Source organism: Macrobrachium nipponense, chromosome 27 (genome assembly GCF_015104395.2).
Source record: "Macrobrachium nipponense isolate FS-2020 chromosome 27, ASM1510439v2, whole genome shotgun sequence".
Lineage (NCBI taxonomy): Eukaryota > Metazoa > Arthropoda > Malacostraca > Decapoda > Palaemonidae > Macrobrachium > Macrobrachium nipponense.
The window spans coordinates 8,081,311-8,098,810 of NC_087216.1; the positions used below are offsets into that span (position 1 = coordinate 8,081,311).

The 17,500-nt window shown below is 38.4% G+C and overlaps 2 protein-coding genes and 1 long non-coding RNA gene across 4 annotated transcripts in view; all 3 read right to left on the minus strand.

The window, feature by feature from the left end:
- Nucleotides 1–11,347, minus strand: part of LOC135200786 (single insulin-like growth factor-binding domain protein-2) — a 115,139-nt gene extending 103,792 nt beyond the window's left edge. Inside the window, exons 1-3 of one of the 2 annotated variants that reach the window (XM_064229434.1) lie at nucleotides 11,169–11,326; nucleotides 9,621–9,738; nucleotides 9,038–9,382 (exon numbers count right to left, since the gene is read on the minus strand). In XM_064229434.1, the coding sequence (XP_064085504.1) occupies nucleotides 9,269–9,382; nucleotides 9,621–9,738; nucleotides 11,169–11,218 (282 nt within the window). In that variant the 5' untranslated portion in view covers nucleotides 11,219–11,326 and the 3' untranslated portion in view covers nucleotides 9,038–9,268. Of the gene's footprint in view, nucleotides 1–9,037; nucleotides 9,383–9,620; nucleotides 9,739–11,168 lie in introns of those variants that run through there. The other variant, XM_064229433.1, reaches the window with a different exon arrangement.
- Nucleotides 651–6,686, minus strand: LOC135200789 (uncharacterized). The gene is made up of 3 exons (XR_010311363.1): nucleotides 6,153–6,686; nucleotides 1,404–1,518; nucleotides 651–1,109 (listed from the first exon to the last, which is right to left on the minus strand). It is a non-coding gene; the product is annotated as an uncharacterized LOC135200789 (long non-coding RNA).
- A 1,848-nt stretch (nucleotides 11,348–13,195) lies between the features above and the next one.
- The window catches only part of LOC135200790 (venom protein 302-like), a 15,731-nt gene continuing 11,426 nt past the window's right edge, over nucleotides 13,196–17,500 (minus strand). The window contains exons 2-3 of the mRNA XM_064229435.1: nucleotides 16,178–16,304; nucleotides 13,196–15,359 (exon numbers count right to left, since the gene is read on the minus strand). Of these exons, the coding sequence (XP_064085505.1) occupies nucleotides 15,120–15,359; nucleotides 16,178–16,304 (367 nt within the window). The 3' untranslated portion in view covers nucleotides 13,196–15,119. The remainder of the gene's footprint in view (nucleotides 15,360–16,177; nucleotides 16,305–17,500) is intronic.

Genomic DNA, 17,500 nt, shown 5'->3' on the forward strand with positions numbered 1-17,500 from the left:
TTTTTCCATCTAGCCATGCTTTCATTTCAGCACTGAATGATCTTATAGGTCCCAGCGCTTGTGCTATGCCCTAAATTCCATAATCCATCCATCCTACTAGCAATTATTTTATCGTACAACTTTGAGGTCTTCCTCCTGCTACACCCTTAAAACCTTTTTACTTATAATTTCCATTTCAGCGCTGAATAACCTCAAAGGTGCCAGTGCATGGCCTTTGCCATAAATTTCATATACCATTCCATCCCTAATTTAAATAATTTCTATCTGAGTCATTTTTTGTGTTGGTTTTAATTCGTAAGGCACTGATGGCACTCGATGTTTGCAAGCTTTGTTTATTTTCCCTTTGAGTTCCAAAACAGTACAATCGTAAAAGAAGTTCTTTTGAATTATATGATTCACCTACACAGAGCTGTGGACAATACAGTAAGTAATTTGATAAAAAAATGTCGTATAGTTTGAAAGCCCGTTATTTCTTATCTCTGCTGGTAGGGAATAGGATTAGGTACTCAAAATTATAACTAGTCAGGGTTTGCTTGCTAGACATTACTCATCTAAACTAGATTTTTCTTGTGAGATGTGAAGTTTTCAGTCAGCATCCTGATTCTCATAAAATGATGCATTTATATTTGTGGAAAATGATAATTCCCGAATTGGTGTTGCTTTTATTAAGTTTCGACAGTTTGAAACCTAACGACAACTTTTAATACCTAATGACAACTTTGGATATCTTATGACCAATTAGTAATCAAAACAGTGGCTGCTGTGAAATAAGTGTACAAATAATAAATGAGACCCATCAACCATTTTATTTACTGAATCTCAGAGTAAGAGTAGCCAAAATATATTCTGAGGTCGTCTTCATACAGAATCCACGAATTCTCTCGGCTAGATACAGTCAACATTCTCAAAAAGAGAGTTCAGCAAACACCCACTCCTTTCTTCGGAAACACTGTCCTTAGCCAAGCCACATAGGATTCGTATTACCGTCCGATAGGTCGATGGGCCTTGCAATGACCTGGTTTCTCCTTGCCGTGTCCCCCGCGACAGATCAGCCCTTCTGCGCAGGTGCCAAACATGTTATTAGGGCCACCGCACTGTTCACCCTCGCCCTAGAATGGGGGTATAATGTATTCTAAGAGAGTCGTCCCTCGCAAGAGAAATGTCCATAGAAGAATGGGGTATGTGACATTTCCGAAACAGCAGTTACTTTCAAAGAAAACATTTCTTCACTAAAAATAAGATTAGCAAGTATCTATGGCAAAGAAATTATTTATTTCAAGAAAATACCCATTGGCAAGTAAGATTTTCAGGGTAGCAACTACCACGCTCATGCAAAAAGTTTTAACAGTAAACTGATAACGGAAAGTGTCGCTTCCAGCACCGAGGAAGAATTTAAAACTAACCTTAAGACACACGTAACAGCATGTACACGGGTTCCTTACTTGTCCGTACGGACAGTTAAGTGTGTCAGGATTTACGCAGAAGAATATACAAGGGCCACAGGACTTTCCAGAAGCGCTGAAAATGATAGTAATTATCAAAGTAATTTCAATTAGCTAACTGATATTGGTGGTTATCGTAAACTTTTCCCTGTTGACAAATGGCCTCCAGTAGGATCTAATAGAGAAAATTTAAGCCAAGAGAGTCAAGGAAATTCTGGTGGCGTTGATCAATTATCTTTTACATTTTCTCTGCCAAGCCAATTGTGTCGCTTTCTACAGGTCAGCCTCACTCTATCTTTCCCTTTTCTCTTTTCAGTCAGGCTTGGGTAATCTAGGACAATGAAGCTGTCTGACAGGTCAGCCTTTGATTTATGAATAACTATTTTTTATATAGCGGCCAGGGAGTCGATGACTTTCTCTGATCTGTCAGGCCAATGTGTTTGTTCTGAAGCTATAATTCTAGCGTCATTCAACAGTCATAGTAGTGTGTTCCAAGTTTAGATTAAAATCCAGTTAAAATTTTAATTCGTCACTGATTTTTCCTCCTAAACTTGCATTACTTTTTTCCCAATGAACGATGTTCGAGTGTCTTCAAGTCAATTCAAATGAACCAAATAATAAGACTCCCACTGTTTATTCTACCGATATGTAGATTCTCATGTTACCTAAAGATACCAATACAATGCACGTTGTTACCATTTATGATCAGGATGAGTTATGTAATACATAAAATTTGCTAGAGAGAGAGAGAGAGTTTGGCTAATATGAAAAAATAAATAAATAAATAAAACGACTCACGCGACAACCGCCAAGGAAATGCACAGCAGCAGCGTGAAGTAGGAAGCCATGGCGAAGAAAACTCGACCTCACTGAGCAGTAATAACTAAAGAGCCTCTGAACAACGAATGATGTCTGGGTGACGGAGACTCTTGTTTTAAGGTGTTGCATTGACAGGCGAAGTGGTCGCCAGTTATGTAATGATTTAATATTTATTTGTCGGTTATGATTCAACAATGACGTCCAATTTGAGTCGGCGCCGTGGTTTTAATCGTGGATGACGTCAGTGTGAATTTATTTTTAGAATTGTGACAGTAATCTACGTCTGGAAACTTTGTTAATGAGAAAATTACTCTGGATGTTCTGGTTTTTTCCGGAGACGAAAATAACTGTTGAACCTCTGCATTTTTTCAGTTATGGTTTGGCTCAATTTTGTTATTAACACAGTGCATTTCGAAAATGAGCTCATTTGGGCCTTGACTCTCTCTCACATGCATATTCACACATCAGGTACGAGTAAGGAAAACCAAGATACGTGTTGTGTTTATGCAATTGTACATTGCTCTATTACTCTATAATGAAAAATAATTAATTTGTTTCACAGAAAGGAGATTTGTATAGTTTGCTGGAGACCTAATTACCTCGATGTCGTTTCTCTTTTTATTAATGATACAAAATATTTTGAATAAATTTTTTTTATTGAACCTTGTTATATCTACGTAGGTAGTGCTAGAGAGGATTTTAAAACACTTTTGTAATTGGCGCTGCTGGACAGACTTTTCATGTAGTCTGCTGGTAACCTTACAAACAGAATTGAATGAGGTTGCCATAGGTTCTCCTCTGGGTGTTGTTGTAGCAAACATTTTTCTCTTCCTTTTATAGGAAAGTTTCTTTGATCAGTGTCCACCAAGGTCTTATTTATTGCAAATGTTATGTATATATCTTGTTTGTTCTTTTTCAAACCAAGGTCGGTAATCTTCACCAAGTATTGAATTTGATCATGAAAGTGAAAACAACAGCTGCTTGCTTTTTTAAATGCTTTAATACCCAGACCTGACCAACATTTCTTTACTTCTGTATATTGCAATAAAATCCGTACTTGTCTTGGCTTTAATATTTACATCTCTTGTTTTTTGGTGATCTTAAACTTAACATCATTTGCACTTCATTGCATAGAGCCTTTTCTCTTTCGTCAGACTGGGTTCATTTTCACAATGGCGTAGAATAGCGTAAATATTACTTTCATGAAAGTTGGTATCCAAAACTTTTATTTAAGAAATACCTCAGGAAACTTGTATCTAATAGTTTTCAACCTGTAATTCCGATTCCTGCTGTGCTAAAAACTTCATTTTTATAACTCAGCGTTTTACGGTTGGTGACAAGTTTTTAACTACTTGACCTCAAGATTATTTTAAACGCCATTCTTGCTGTCTTAATCCAGAGCTTGTTCTTGGGACTCAAAGAACAACTAGCTCCTTAGCCTTATGCGTTCATTGGTGGTACATAATTGTATTTACCCAAGATGTAATCTTGGGACTTATCTTGGCTCCACTAAGAGGATGCTAAAAGTGCGGATTGATTTCCCTTTTTGATTTAGCCACAAAACAGGCTGTAACTTTGGTAAGAAGGAATCTTATAATAATAAAATCCGAGTGAATCTTTCTCGTTTGTCCGCCCGGGTGGGGGCGGGGAAGGTTGGGTGTTGGGAGGGTAGGGGAGACATGACACATCCACCCTCCTCGTGCAAACCTGTTTGTCCTCCCAGGGTGAGGCGGGTAGGTAGGGGATCGGGAGGGTAGGGGAGACAAGACGTTATAATTTGCGTCAAGTTATGAATGTAATGTTGAGAACTTATGTGTGAGGGGAAAATCTTGCACGCGTCCCGAGTAAGTTGGAGGTCGCATCACACCTTGTTAACATGAGAAATGCAAACTCAGTGACTACCTACGCAGCCTCCAATTTTTGTTTCGAAGAGTTTTGGAGGCTCTGAAGCAGTCCTGCTTCCGAATCATTTACTAGGTTAACATTTTCTGTGCTTTGGCTGTAATTGAAGATTGTTTGTAGTTTGTTACTTTTAACATGGTGTCCAGCATGGTTTCAGAACTTTGCAAAATTTTTTAGATTCAAAGTAAGAGGAAAACCTAACCAAGGACGTTGTGTGCAAGGAGCCTAAGCCGCATAGGTCAGTAATTTGCATTGCTTGCAAAGGTTCTATTATTTAGCATTGCAAAAAAAGGGCTACAATAATTCGCACTGCAAGCAAGACCCCACTGACTGGCCAGCTTGCCCCAGCTAGAAAATTTCGACTGCCTACAAGCAGTAGTACTGGCTAAAAAATACAGAAAATGGAGATGAGGTTCAAGGATCTTAAGGTGGAACTGGGAGAGACTCCATAGTTGCACTAAGAAATATTTGGAGAAGTTGGACAGCAAGACTGAAGAAAGGAAGCATGACTGATGGTAAAGTAAAAGCCTGAAAAAATTGAGGCCTCAGGCAAAACTGCACCACATGAGGTGTATTGCTGTCACTATCCCCCAACGAAGTTTGCAAGCTTTTCATTTTCGCTTTCAGTTCCGAAACAGTACAATCATCAAAGCTGTTTAAAAGTACGAGTATATGATTCACCAACACAGACTATGTTTGTTTGTATGGTCTTTTTACGTTGCATGAAACCAGCGGTTGAATAACCGGACCAACGGCTTTACATGACTTCCGAACCACGTCGAGAGTGAACTTCTGTCACCAGAAATACACCTCTCTCACTCCTCAATGGAATGGCCAAGAATCGAACTCGCGACCACCGAGGTGGGACGCCAACACCATACCAACCACGCCACTGAGGCGCTAACAGAGGCTGTGTACAATATAATATGTAATTTGAGATAAAAAAAGTCATATAGTTTGAAATTTCCTTTAATATCTCTATCCCTCTGCTGATAAGGGTGTGTGTTGGCAGATGCTCTGTTTAAATTATAACCAGCCAAGGTTTATTGGCCAAATATCACTCGGCTAGAATAGATTTTACTTTTCTTTGGTCTATTTCTATATTTCTATTCCAGTTTTATGTCACTTTAATAATGCTCATAATATAAAGATATATTTAATCCTAGGAAAATTATAGATTCCAGAATTGGTGATACTTTAATAAATTCTGGCAATGTGAAACGTTGAAACAACTTTTAATGCCTTATAACCACTTTTAAAAACTTTGCGACTAACTGATCATCGCAAAAGCGGCCTCTGTGAAGTAAGGGTGCAATTAATAAATGAGAGAAGTTGAATTCCATCCTATCTACTGAATTCCAGTATTAGATAGCCAGTTAATCTTTGGAAGCTGTCTTCCTTCAGAATCCGTGGACCCATACAGCGCGGCTTATGGTCGCCGAACCTGGCAGTGACCTGGTCTTTTGAATTTCTTCTTCCCCCCCTTACAAATCAACTCTTCAGCGCAGGTGCCAAAGATGTTGAGGCGGCCACCGCACTCTTCACCCACACCCTGGAAAGGAGCGTATAGGTTATTCTAAGAGTGTGGTGTGGTCCCTTCAAGAACGCAATTCTTGGCTTATAATAAGAATAGCTACTTTCTAAGAAAGAAGTTACTCCCATTTGCACATATTTTCAAAATAGCAGCTACCATTATATAAAACGATTTGATGTTAAGATTGAAACGGAAATTCTCATTTCCATAAATGAGGAGACACTAAACTAGCCTTGCGACATTCATAGCAGCATCCGCACTGCCTCTCTACAGCCCCATACTGACAGTTGAGTGACTCAGGACTTGCGCATTTTACTGTTTCACAAGTGGGACAGGACAGTCCAGAAATTCTGCAAAAATATAGTATATTAATCCTTTTGTTGAAAGTAAAGAAATTAAGTTTATACTGATATGTACCTTTTTTCCTGCTGACAAACACACGGAACATGACTCACGCGACAATTCCCAGGGAAATGCACAGCAGCAGCGTGAAGTGCGAAGCCATGACGAACTGAAAACCAAGGTCTTGCTGAAAACCTCTCTGAGCAGGAAACACGTAATGGCGAGAGGATCCTCCTCTCCTCTCTAGGTCCTACCGGAACGCCGTCTGGACAACGAATGTTAAATATGGTAATAAAGGCTCGTGTTTTAGTTTGGGTGCTGCATTGTTAGGCGAAGTGGTCGCCTATGGAACAATAATTATCGAACGTTTATTTTTCTGGTGGAATTCGCGGTGTGATCCGGTGTGTCAACACTGGCGTCTAATGCTATTGGGCGTTGTGGTTTTATTCACTGATTTCCCTCATCATTGATGACGCCAAAGGTGGAGTTGTTTTAAATGTTTTGAAAAGTTGTAACACTAACCACGCTTGGCAACTTTAATAGTAGGAAAATCCCTTTGTCTTTTGTTGTTTCATCCGGAGAGGAACTAGGCTGTTTGTTGGACATAACCCGATTTGAGGTGTTTGAATTTTATCAGTTACCCATTAACATGATGTATTTAAAAAACGAGCTCCGTGCTTGGACGCTGTCTCACATGCATTTATGCAGATGTGGTTCCAGCAAGAAAAAACCAACGCTTAACGTTCATTCTTGAAAATTATATTCTTCTATTTTGAAAATAAGTCATTCGTTTTATGAAGAGAACATTTGAACCATTTACTAGAGACCTAATTAATGAAGACCTTGATCTGCTTATGGTTAACTTCGATGCTATTTCTTTTTTTACCAATGTACCGTTACAAGCAATGATGCAAATTGTTTTGGATAAGATTTTTTATTGGACCTGGTTTTATCTACCAAGGTATTGATGAAGAGGAGTTTAAAAGACTTTCATACTTGGCTCTGTTGGACACAGAAGACTTTTTATTCATTGATAACCTTGCAAGCACAGACGACGCTGTTACCTGCTTTAGCAAATATTTTAATGGGCCTTTGGAGGAAACTTTCTTGGATCAGTGTCCTCCAAGATTTGTTCCTCTTAACTACAAACGTTGTGTTGATGATAATTTCGCTCTTTTTCAAAACAGAGTTGCTGCTGAGCAGTTCGAAGAGTTTGACTGTAATTGTCACCCAAATATCAATTTTACTATTGAACGTGAAAACAACAGTTGGCTGCTTTTTTAAAAATGTTTTTAATACCCAGACTGACCAACATTTCTGGATTAATGCAGGTTATACCGCTATAAAAAAAAAACTACACTGGTCTTGGATTCCATTTTTACTGCGCTTCTTTTTTTTATTATTCTAAACTTACCTCATTTTAACATACTAGCATAGAGCCTTTTCTCTTTCGTCATATGGGATTCATTTTTGCAATGAGATGGAATATCTCAGAAAGTACTTCCATGAAAATTAGTATCAAACACTTTTATTTCATAAACTCTTCAGGAAACTTGTAACTGATAGTTTTCAACCTGCAATTGCGATTTCTGCTGTGCTGAAAACTTAATTTGGATGCGTCTTAAGGTTATACAATTCATGACAAGTGTTTAACTACTTTAACTCAGATCATTTTAGGCACAATTCTTCTTCTTGTCTTAATCCAGAGCTTGTTCTTAGGACTCCAGGAACAACTTGCTCCCTAGACTTGTACAGTGTTCGGTGGTGGTACATAGATATACTCGCCCAAGATGTAGTCTTGGGATTTATCTTGGTTTTACTAAAAGGATGGTAAAAGTCCGGATTGCTTCCCATCATGGAGTTAGGTTGTAACTTGAGTAACAAGGAGTCTTCAGATATTAGGCAAAATGCAAACAAATGCACGTCTAACTATTTCCGTTGACAATTTTGAAATCACAGCTCAAGCCGCTAATGAAACTTCCCTGCTTATAATGGAATTACTAGATATAACTAGTTCCATCACTGAACAGCCAGATTTCTTCTTCTGATCCTCTGTTTATCTCTTGACAAAGTTCTTCGTCTTGAGAGTGCTTTCCAGGGTCACTCAGAGTGGTATTTTGAGGCGTTAGGTCGGTTTACTAACATGTGTTTTTGTTTTTAGCTGGTATGTTTTACCTTTTATCTCCTGTCGTTTCTTTTTTTTTACCGCTGATGATGGAGCTATGGTTTGAAACATTGGCATAGATGAAGTACGCAAATATGTATCGCCTCCTTTTCGTTATCGTATACATGTTACGCATCGTACTTGCTGGAGGGCAAAACTCTTCTGAATATATGTATATATACACATACATATGAATGCTTATATGTACATACATGTAAGTAAACCCCATTGACTAGTTATCTAGCAAATCCCTCTTCAATAGCATTGCTAGCAAATTCCAATTGCCTGTAATCTGTTTTGGCTAAAAGATCCAGAAAATTAAAGAGACAAAGTATTTGGATCCCTATATGGAACTAAGAGAAAACACCACAGTTACAATTGGATGTAGCAGTTAGAGAGCTTGGACAGCAAGATTGAAGAAAGGAAGAGAGGATGAAGACAGTGTAAAAGAATAGAAAGTGTGTTGGTGCCGAAGGTACACTGCAAGCGCCCTTTAGTAATGCCTAAAGTGCACCAAGTGAGGCGCACTGCCGTCAATACGCGCTTAGGAAGTTTGCAAGCTTTTCATTTTTCTTCTAGTTCAAAACCAGTACAATCATGAATGAATTCTTTTGGAGTAAATGATTCACCTACACAGAGATGTCTCTCTACAGCAATACACTCTGAACGTTCCCTTTGTGTCTCTATCTCTCCCGTGGTAGGGAAGTACTGGAAGATGCTCTTTTAGATTTACTGAAAGTAAATTTTCCTTCAACTTTGATGACGTTTTTCTTTCAGTTTGTTGATATTCTTTAAAAGATGCATTTATACCTGAGGAAAATAAAAATTCCAGAATTGTCGATGTTTTTTTTTTTAAGTTTTTGACAATTTGAAATCTTACGACAACTTTGAATGCCCAATGACAACTGCATATACTTTATTACCAACTGAAATTGAAACGGCATTATCTGTTGAATTCGTCGTCCTTCAGAATCCAGTCATCCTTTCTCTGGAAATAAATTAACCACCTTTCTGTAAAAACACGGTCCTTTTCCACGACACCGGCAACCCCTACTACGGGACGTATCAGTAGGCCCTACAGTAACCTTGCCTTGCCTTCTTGCCTCCTGCGCCACAGACCAGCCCTTCAGCGCAGGTGCCTAAGATGTTTTTAGGGCCACCGCATTCTTCACCCACGCCCTGCAACGGAGAATATATTGAATTTCAAGTATCTTTCCTTGTTAGAGGCATGTGGAATTTTTTTTTCGTCAAGGAAAAAGAATAGCAAACACCAAAGACAAACAATCTATATTTTGCAAGAGGATTCCAATTTGCAAATAACATTTATGAGGTGGCAACTACCCTTAGTGTGAAGAGCTTTGATGTTGCAATTGAAAAGGAATTTTAATTTTGATTACTTAGGAGGAACTGAACTAACCTTACGACATTCGTAACAGCATCCGCACTGCTTCTCTACTGCCCCATACTGGCAGTTGAGTGACTCGGGACTTGCACATCTGACTGTTTCACACGAGGGACATTTCAGTCCAGAAACACTGCAAAAAATTAATAATGATTAGTTATTTGATTATATATGTGTGTATGTTTATTACAATAATGGGCATAATGTCTGTGCGCCTCAGTGGCGTGGTTGTTATGGTGGTCGCGGGTTCGATTCTCGGCCATTCCACTGAGGAGTGAGAGATGTGTATTTCTGGTGATAGAGGTTCACTCTCGACGTGGTTCGGAAGTCACGTAAAGCCGTTGGTCCCGTTGCTGAATAACCACTGGTTCCATGCAACGTAAAAACACCATACAAACAAACAAACAATAATGTCTTTCCATCTGTCTGTCATTCAATCACGGCCAAACAGCTGGTCCGATGGCCATGAAACTTGGCAGGGTTATAGTGGGGACCTCTAAGATGGTTTCTAATGGGGTGTTCATCCTACCTTCCCCCCTCCCCTCCGAATGGGGTGGGGGTAAGAAGGGATTCCCTGAAACGGAGCTGGTTCTGCCCGTGAAACGAGGCTGGTTGCGCCCGTAGACTTAGTTACTTTACGAATTTTCATACATAATTTCTGTATACATATGTTTGCTAGTATATATAATTGTGTTTCCTTTTAGCTAGCTAATTTTTATTGCTATTGTAATATTTTTCCCCCTGCTGACAAGTGGACTTGAATAAGATCTAAAGGTGAGAGAACCAAGGAACGTAGTCACTGCTGTGCTGTGGTGAATCCTCCAGGTTCCGGCACCTCGTCTTGTTGTTGGTGCTCCTTATTAACATTCACGCTTTGCGAACACAAGCTGTTGCTTTCTAGGAGTTTAGTTTCACTGGTTCTTTGCCGCTTCTCCTTTCCAGCACTCCTGGGCAAACTACTAGGGACTTGAAGCGTCTAACAGGTCGTTGTCTTTTGTGAATAAATATCTAAGCTTCAGGAAACTGATAACGGATCCTTTTATCTATCTGAGTGATGTATTTGTTACAATGTTATTATTCTACTGTTAATCTACTAGTCATAATGTTGTATTCCAGTTTTAAATGAAAAACTAAATCATAACCTCTAGCCTATACCCAAAAGGTTCATGGTCTCATTCGATAACATTGACTTATTTTCCTCATAACACTATAGCTGGTTCACTTAAGGTAGATTCTTGAGTGAGCCCTATGCCTACGAGACGTTTATTTGGCGGCCGCTAATTGGCTGGGAGCTCCCTACCTCCAGGTACCAGCCAATCAGCTGTCGCCAAACAAACGTCTCGTAAGCATAGGGCTCATCCAAGAATCTACCTTAAGTGAACCAGCTATAGCTATTTTCATATTAACATTTTCATGTTACAAGAAGAAAAGATTTATGTAAATTTTCATGATACATAAGGAAACTAACGCTACATATGCATATCTTTACTTTTTAGGATCAACATGAGTCATGCAATGCCTAAGATTTACACGAGAGTTTAACAAACACTCGAAACAACTCACGCGACAATTGCCAGGGAAATACACAGCAGCAGCGTGAAGTGCGAAGCCATGACGAACACAACGCAACCTCTCTGAGAAGATAACACGTAATGACGGAAAGATCCTCTGCGAGTCTTGCCGAGACGGCGTCAAGACAACGAATGGTAAGCGGGTGAAAAGAGGCTCTTGTTTAAGGTGTTGCAATGCCATGTGCAGTGGTCGCCGATGAAGTATAATAATCGAAAGCATAGTTTTCTGGTGGAGTTCGCGGCACGACAATGTGTCAACATTGGCGTCTACTGCGAGTACCGTCGTGGTTTTATTCATGGTTTTTCTTCTTGTTCACGCCACAGAAGATATGTTTTAAAAAGTTGCCGCAGTATCTACTCTTGGCAACTTTAACAATAGGAAAATTCCTCTGGACGATCTGGTTTCATCTAGAGAGGACTGTAATAAATTTTGGACAACCCCGTTGCTTGAGAGTTGTGAAATTGATATCCTTTGAATTACCATAATACATTTCAAACATTGGCTCATTTGTGCTTGAGCGCTCGCTCGCACGCATTTACCCGCACCGAATACCAACAGACAAAAAAAAAAGAAATACGTTTTGTAAGAGATTATGCACGTAAAGCCATTGGTCCCGTCGCTGAATAACCTCTGGTTCCATGCAACGTAAAAACACCATACACAGACAAAATAAGAATTAGCTTCTATCTATATATGCAGGTGCGTGTGTGAATTACGTATTATGTAATTAGTCGACTGTGCTTGTCCAACACAATGGTTATAGACTTATTGAGAGCTAAAAGGGGAGCACTTTCTAGAGCCACTTTTCTCAAGGGAAAATGTATGTGGTCAATAATGTATAATATATGAACGTATATATTATATGTATATATAATTATATGGATATATGTATAATATATAAATATATATATAGTAAATAAATATGTATATATCTATATGTAGACATTTATGAATATATTATTTTATATATATACACACAATATATATATTACACGAATGATATAATGAGGATGACAGCATCCAGTTTATAAGACAAAAAATCCACCCAACTTGATACCACATGTCATCTTCGCCCTTCTTTTTTGTCGCCGTAAAAGGCGAACTTGCTTAATGCAGTCCTCAGACTTTAGGGAAACGGCGCCAGGTAATGGGGAAACTGGTTCTTCATGCAAAGGATAAGATGTCTCTTCGTCAACGCCTGACAGAACGACACTCTTCATGTTCTCGTTAAAGCTGCTCTTTGATACTAACCAAAATATTGACGATCCCAAGTCTGCAACGTTCTATTCTCTTTTGCTTCTTTCAAAACTCACACCAGGCTAGTTGTGTTGATATAATTTGTTCTGTTGGACAACTAAGGTTGGCTTCTGCTTCATTCAGTCTCTGGGAAATGCTAATTGTATGAAAAAATATAGTACTACTGCTTCAATAAGTCTATGGGAAATGCTAATGGCATAAAAAAAATAGTACTACTGCTTCATTCAGTCTCTGGGAAATGCTAATTGCATAAAAAAAAATATAGTAATACTGCTTCATTCAGTCTTTGGGAAATGCTAATTGTATAATATATATATATATATATATATATATATATATATATATATATATATATATATATATATAGTACCATCTCACTAGTCTGTTAGCTCGATGTAGTTATGGTGTATCACTGGTTTTGCCAGTGGCGTAAAATGACGATTACCATAATAGCATTAGTGTTCTTTTTTATTACCTGGCGTCAGATAACATTGAATCTTCTGTCTTGGGCTTGATTGGCTAATGCATTTGAACTTTTCCCTGTTGGGTGGGGAGCACCTCGGGAGTCCGTCAGTTACGATTAGCTGCACCAATAACGGTTCTGGATCGTTAATTCAAAAAACGAAACAGATTATGACCTTAGCTGCAGTTCTGTTTTATTACTGGGTTTGCACTCAGCTTCAATGTTAGCAGCACTATGTCGAAGAACTGTTTAAAGAATCAAAATTTTGCAAAATATGTGAGAATATTTTATTTATAGTAGGATAAACTAATGAAAGTTGTCAATCACAGAAACAAGATGAGTTATCATAGAATATAATTTATTCCGCATGTACAAGACAAAGATTTTTTTTATCTGATATATACACACAGATAAAGTTAATATAACCTAATGCAACCTAAGACATAAAATAGAATGCTACCAGCTTTGGCTAACTAGATTACACAATCTAATGTCAATGACTATCATGCCACGGAAATGGTATTCAGATTTGTTTGCTCTCGTGAGACTTGGCACGCGCTCAGTTCGGAGAGGAAGCCTGATAGTATTGAACGTTTGTGGACAGAAGGAAAATCTACCGAAGGAGTTGTGGGAGAAGGTCTAAAAAAAGTCAAATATAAAACATCACAGAAAACCATTATGCCCGATGGTGAGACGTCATAATATATATAAAAAAAATAGGTGTGTTGGCAACCTCCTCCACCACCAACCCTGGGTTTCCCCCCCCCCCCCCACCCCTCATCCTCTCCTCCCCTCCCCACATATAAAAAATCTACAGATTGGTCAATTCTCAGAACTCCAAGTTAGCGGATATTTTTTTCTTATTGCTTTTCCAAGTAATTCTTACCCACTTTCTGGTTGACAGACGCCGCCAATAGAAACCTGTTTGTTACTGATGAAAAAAAAAATATGAATTAATTTTCTCTCAGTATCACACTCTGTGACCTTCAGTCACCCACTTGGGACAGAATATACTGTATGACCTCGAATTCTGCAGACAATGTGTGACGCATATCTGAATCCCACCTGCAAATCCTAAGTGGCTTCTTGTGGTACTGTTTACCATTATATAATTGACGAATTAAAGTTTTTCATCACATAGACCAGGGGTCGCCAACCTGCGGCTCTTTCAAGAACTTGTGCGGCTCCAAACGCTGAACAAATTTCTTTTAATCCATTCAAAACTAAGAAATTACGTAACATTATTCGGCTTAGTTTTATTTAATTTTAAAAGTATAGTTTAGATATCCATTTCATTGACTTTTCAATGAGATGTAAGTAGTTTCTAAGCTAAAATATTTAAATATTTTTGTCGTTACTGCTCTGACAGTTCAATATTTTTAAGATTCTCTGAATAAATGGCTCTTCAAGCGTGAAAGGTTGGCGACCCCTGACATAGATTAATCTGAACGAAAGAACAACCAGGGTTGAAATTCAAATCACGAAACGCCGATATCTACAGATATTCCATAAATTAATGGTCCGTAATTCATCATTTGCCGACAGACAATAATGAGACTTTCCAGTATCTGTCCTTTTGCGTCCAGGTTTTAATTATATCCGGTTTGGCGTGTTTGTTGAGATATTAACATAAAATACAGAGGACCTCAGATAACATCAGTTACTGTTTTGTTTAATTGAACTTTGAATTAACATCCTATCATTTAAACCACTATTATTTCTACTTTAAAAAACAGCGCTTTATAAAGATATATGTATATATATATATATATATATATATATATATATATATATATATAATCTAAAACAGTCGGATATCTAATAACGAGTTGTGGTTGAAATTTCAAAATCTGATTATTTGCCAACGGTTCTGATCAATGTATAATTGCAGCTAAGGCCGTATCTCTGAGTCCCACCGACTGATTAACTTTTCACGTAATTCTGTCATAGATAATCCAATCATTGATGCACCCTATACTTCCCTTACGAGCAAAGTTACACATCTCATGTACGTATTTTAGTTCCTTCCCGAATGGGCCTGAAATAGCCGTCTTTGAGGTCTATACAACAAAATCCCAAAACTTTCTCTGAAAAGTGTCCAGTAAGAGCCTCTTGTATGGAAAGTTGTCGCTGGTTCAAACCGAGGAAATGTCTCTTCCGTAGGCTATATTGCTCCATTTTGCCGTCTGAAACATGCTGCTTCGTCATAGGCGATCCACTCTTTATTGCTTCATGGCCCGAATAATCAAAGGCTCCTTTAGAGTTGTGGTTGTCCCCTCTGTTGGCTCTACTATATTGGCGCTTGGGTCTATTGTGGAGCACTCCTCACTCGCAGAGGCTCCTTCGACTGCTTTACACAATCCCTCGAATCCCCACATGTCCGCCTCGGGAGAGACGCACTCGAGGCCGGTGCCGCATTTTCCGTCGACGTTCCAGAAGCCTCCGCATTTGTCACCAGGACCCTGCAACACAAGGAGAGTCATTCATGCCGTCTTTCACCAGAAAGAGCTTTTAGTAACAGATATCTATAACCGCCATGTCATCCCACTCATGGCGAATGGATGAATATGAAGGCTGCTATGCATCCACTACGGATATATTGAGAATATTATGAGGAGAGGATAGGGTGGGTTTATCATAACTTGCAAAGTACGAAATTCAAAAGCTATTCTTGGATATTTATGTAAATGGGCCTACTTTTCATTGCTTAGTTGATTTAACGTGTATTAAAGAAACATAATTTGCTATTACTATTGTCATTTAATTTTGTTTATTCTAATTATATATACTATATATATAAATATATATATATATATATATATATACATACATACATACATACATACAATATATATATATATACATATATATATATATATATATAATATATATATATATACATACATACATACATATATATATATATACATATATATATATATATATATATATATATATATATGATGAGTATACAAGCATATACATCAACTGAAGTGAAGTCACTATTATAGTTATGCAAAAATCAAACCAACTGCCACGAATGAATGTACTCACATTTGGGATTATAAGCAATTTGCAATGGAGGTACAGTATTTCATTATGATTAATAGGTTCCATAATTGCAAAATGCACCAAAATGTGATTACGTATGCCTGTAATGTGACCGGTAGACAATTATAACATGTAAAAAACCAAAATACTAGTTTGTAGTGAAACGGGGAAAAGGTAAAGAAAATAAGAAAACAGGTATAATATTCAACACAATTGGCATTGTACTCACCTGACCACACACAAAGCAACAGTTGCATATGTCGGTGACTATACCATACGGGCAGTCCTCTGGTTTGGCAGAATTTGGACATCTACTTTCAGATTCTACACATGGGGCACATCGTAGCCCAAAGGTGCTGGAATAGTACAATAGTGAGTTAGTTCAAAGGAAAGGAAAGCGGCCAACTAATAAATAATTCTAGTTAGACTATATAACTTATATTAACTGATCTTGAATTTGCACTAGAACAGCTGTTTCAGAATTGATACGTGCTATACGTTTGCCAACAGCAGGTAGTGAAACCCCCAAGTTACTTATTTCAAAGATCTTCAGGAAGTATACGGGCATGAAATACTACACTTCCTATTTGTCGTGGCTTATTGATTATGAAAGGTAACAGTCTACAGAAGGAAGTCATAATCGCAACGATAAAAGAGATAAATCAAGACTAGTTTTCCTCAGTTACATTTCCTATACAGTAGGCACCATCATTTGTGACCTACGATAAGATGTCAACAGTTGGTAAAATACCGAGGTGAGTGATCTGCACAGACGTATAGCGGTTGTTAGGGGTGATAGAGGAAGTAAGACGGACCATTTTAGAAAGCTTCCTCGGACTTCTTGAGGTGTGTTTGTTTCACATCAGAGAAAAGAGGATTTCTGATGGACGTGAAATAAAAATTATTCAAGTTACAGGAAATGTTCGCCTCTAGAGGCTATCGGGTTGAAAGGAAGATGCTATGAATGATGGAAAAGGTGTGACTAATCAAGGAATAGGTTAGAGCGTGTTGGAGTTGAGGGAAAAGGGAAAAGGGAGGCGGAGATGACAGGTAACGGAAAAGGATGAATTGAATTTAATATAGAATTTAGGCCAAAGACCAGGCACTTAGACCTATGAGGTCATTCAACGCAGAAACGGAAATGGACAATAAAAGATCTGAAAGGCGTAACAGGAGGAAAACCTCGCAGTTGCACTATAAATCAACTGTTAAGAGAGGAGATGAAAGGAGGTACAGTAAAAGGAATGAAAGGGGTTGCAGCTAGGGGCCCGGAAGGCGCGCTGCAAAGAACCTTAAGTTTGCATACAGTGCTCCATATGAGGTGCACTGACGGCACTACCCCACTACAGGGAAGAAGAGGATGAAGAATACGAAGATGAGACAGAGAGAGAGATAAAAGGAGATAAGAGTCGTACTAAGCAACAAAGAGGAGAGGTTGCGAGTTTAACCGTGTTTTTTGAAGGCGTCTCCGTACTGCTGAAAAAGACTTGTTGGAAAACCTTAAACCAAAACAAAGCTATGTGCTTGTTGAACGGGACTATCGTCACCTTGG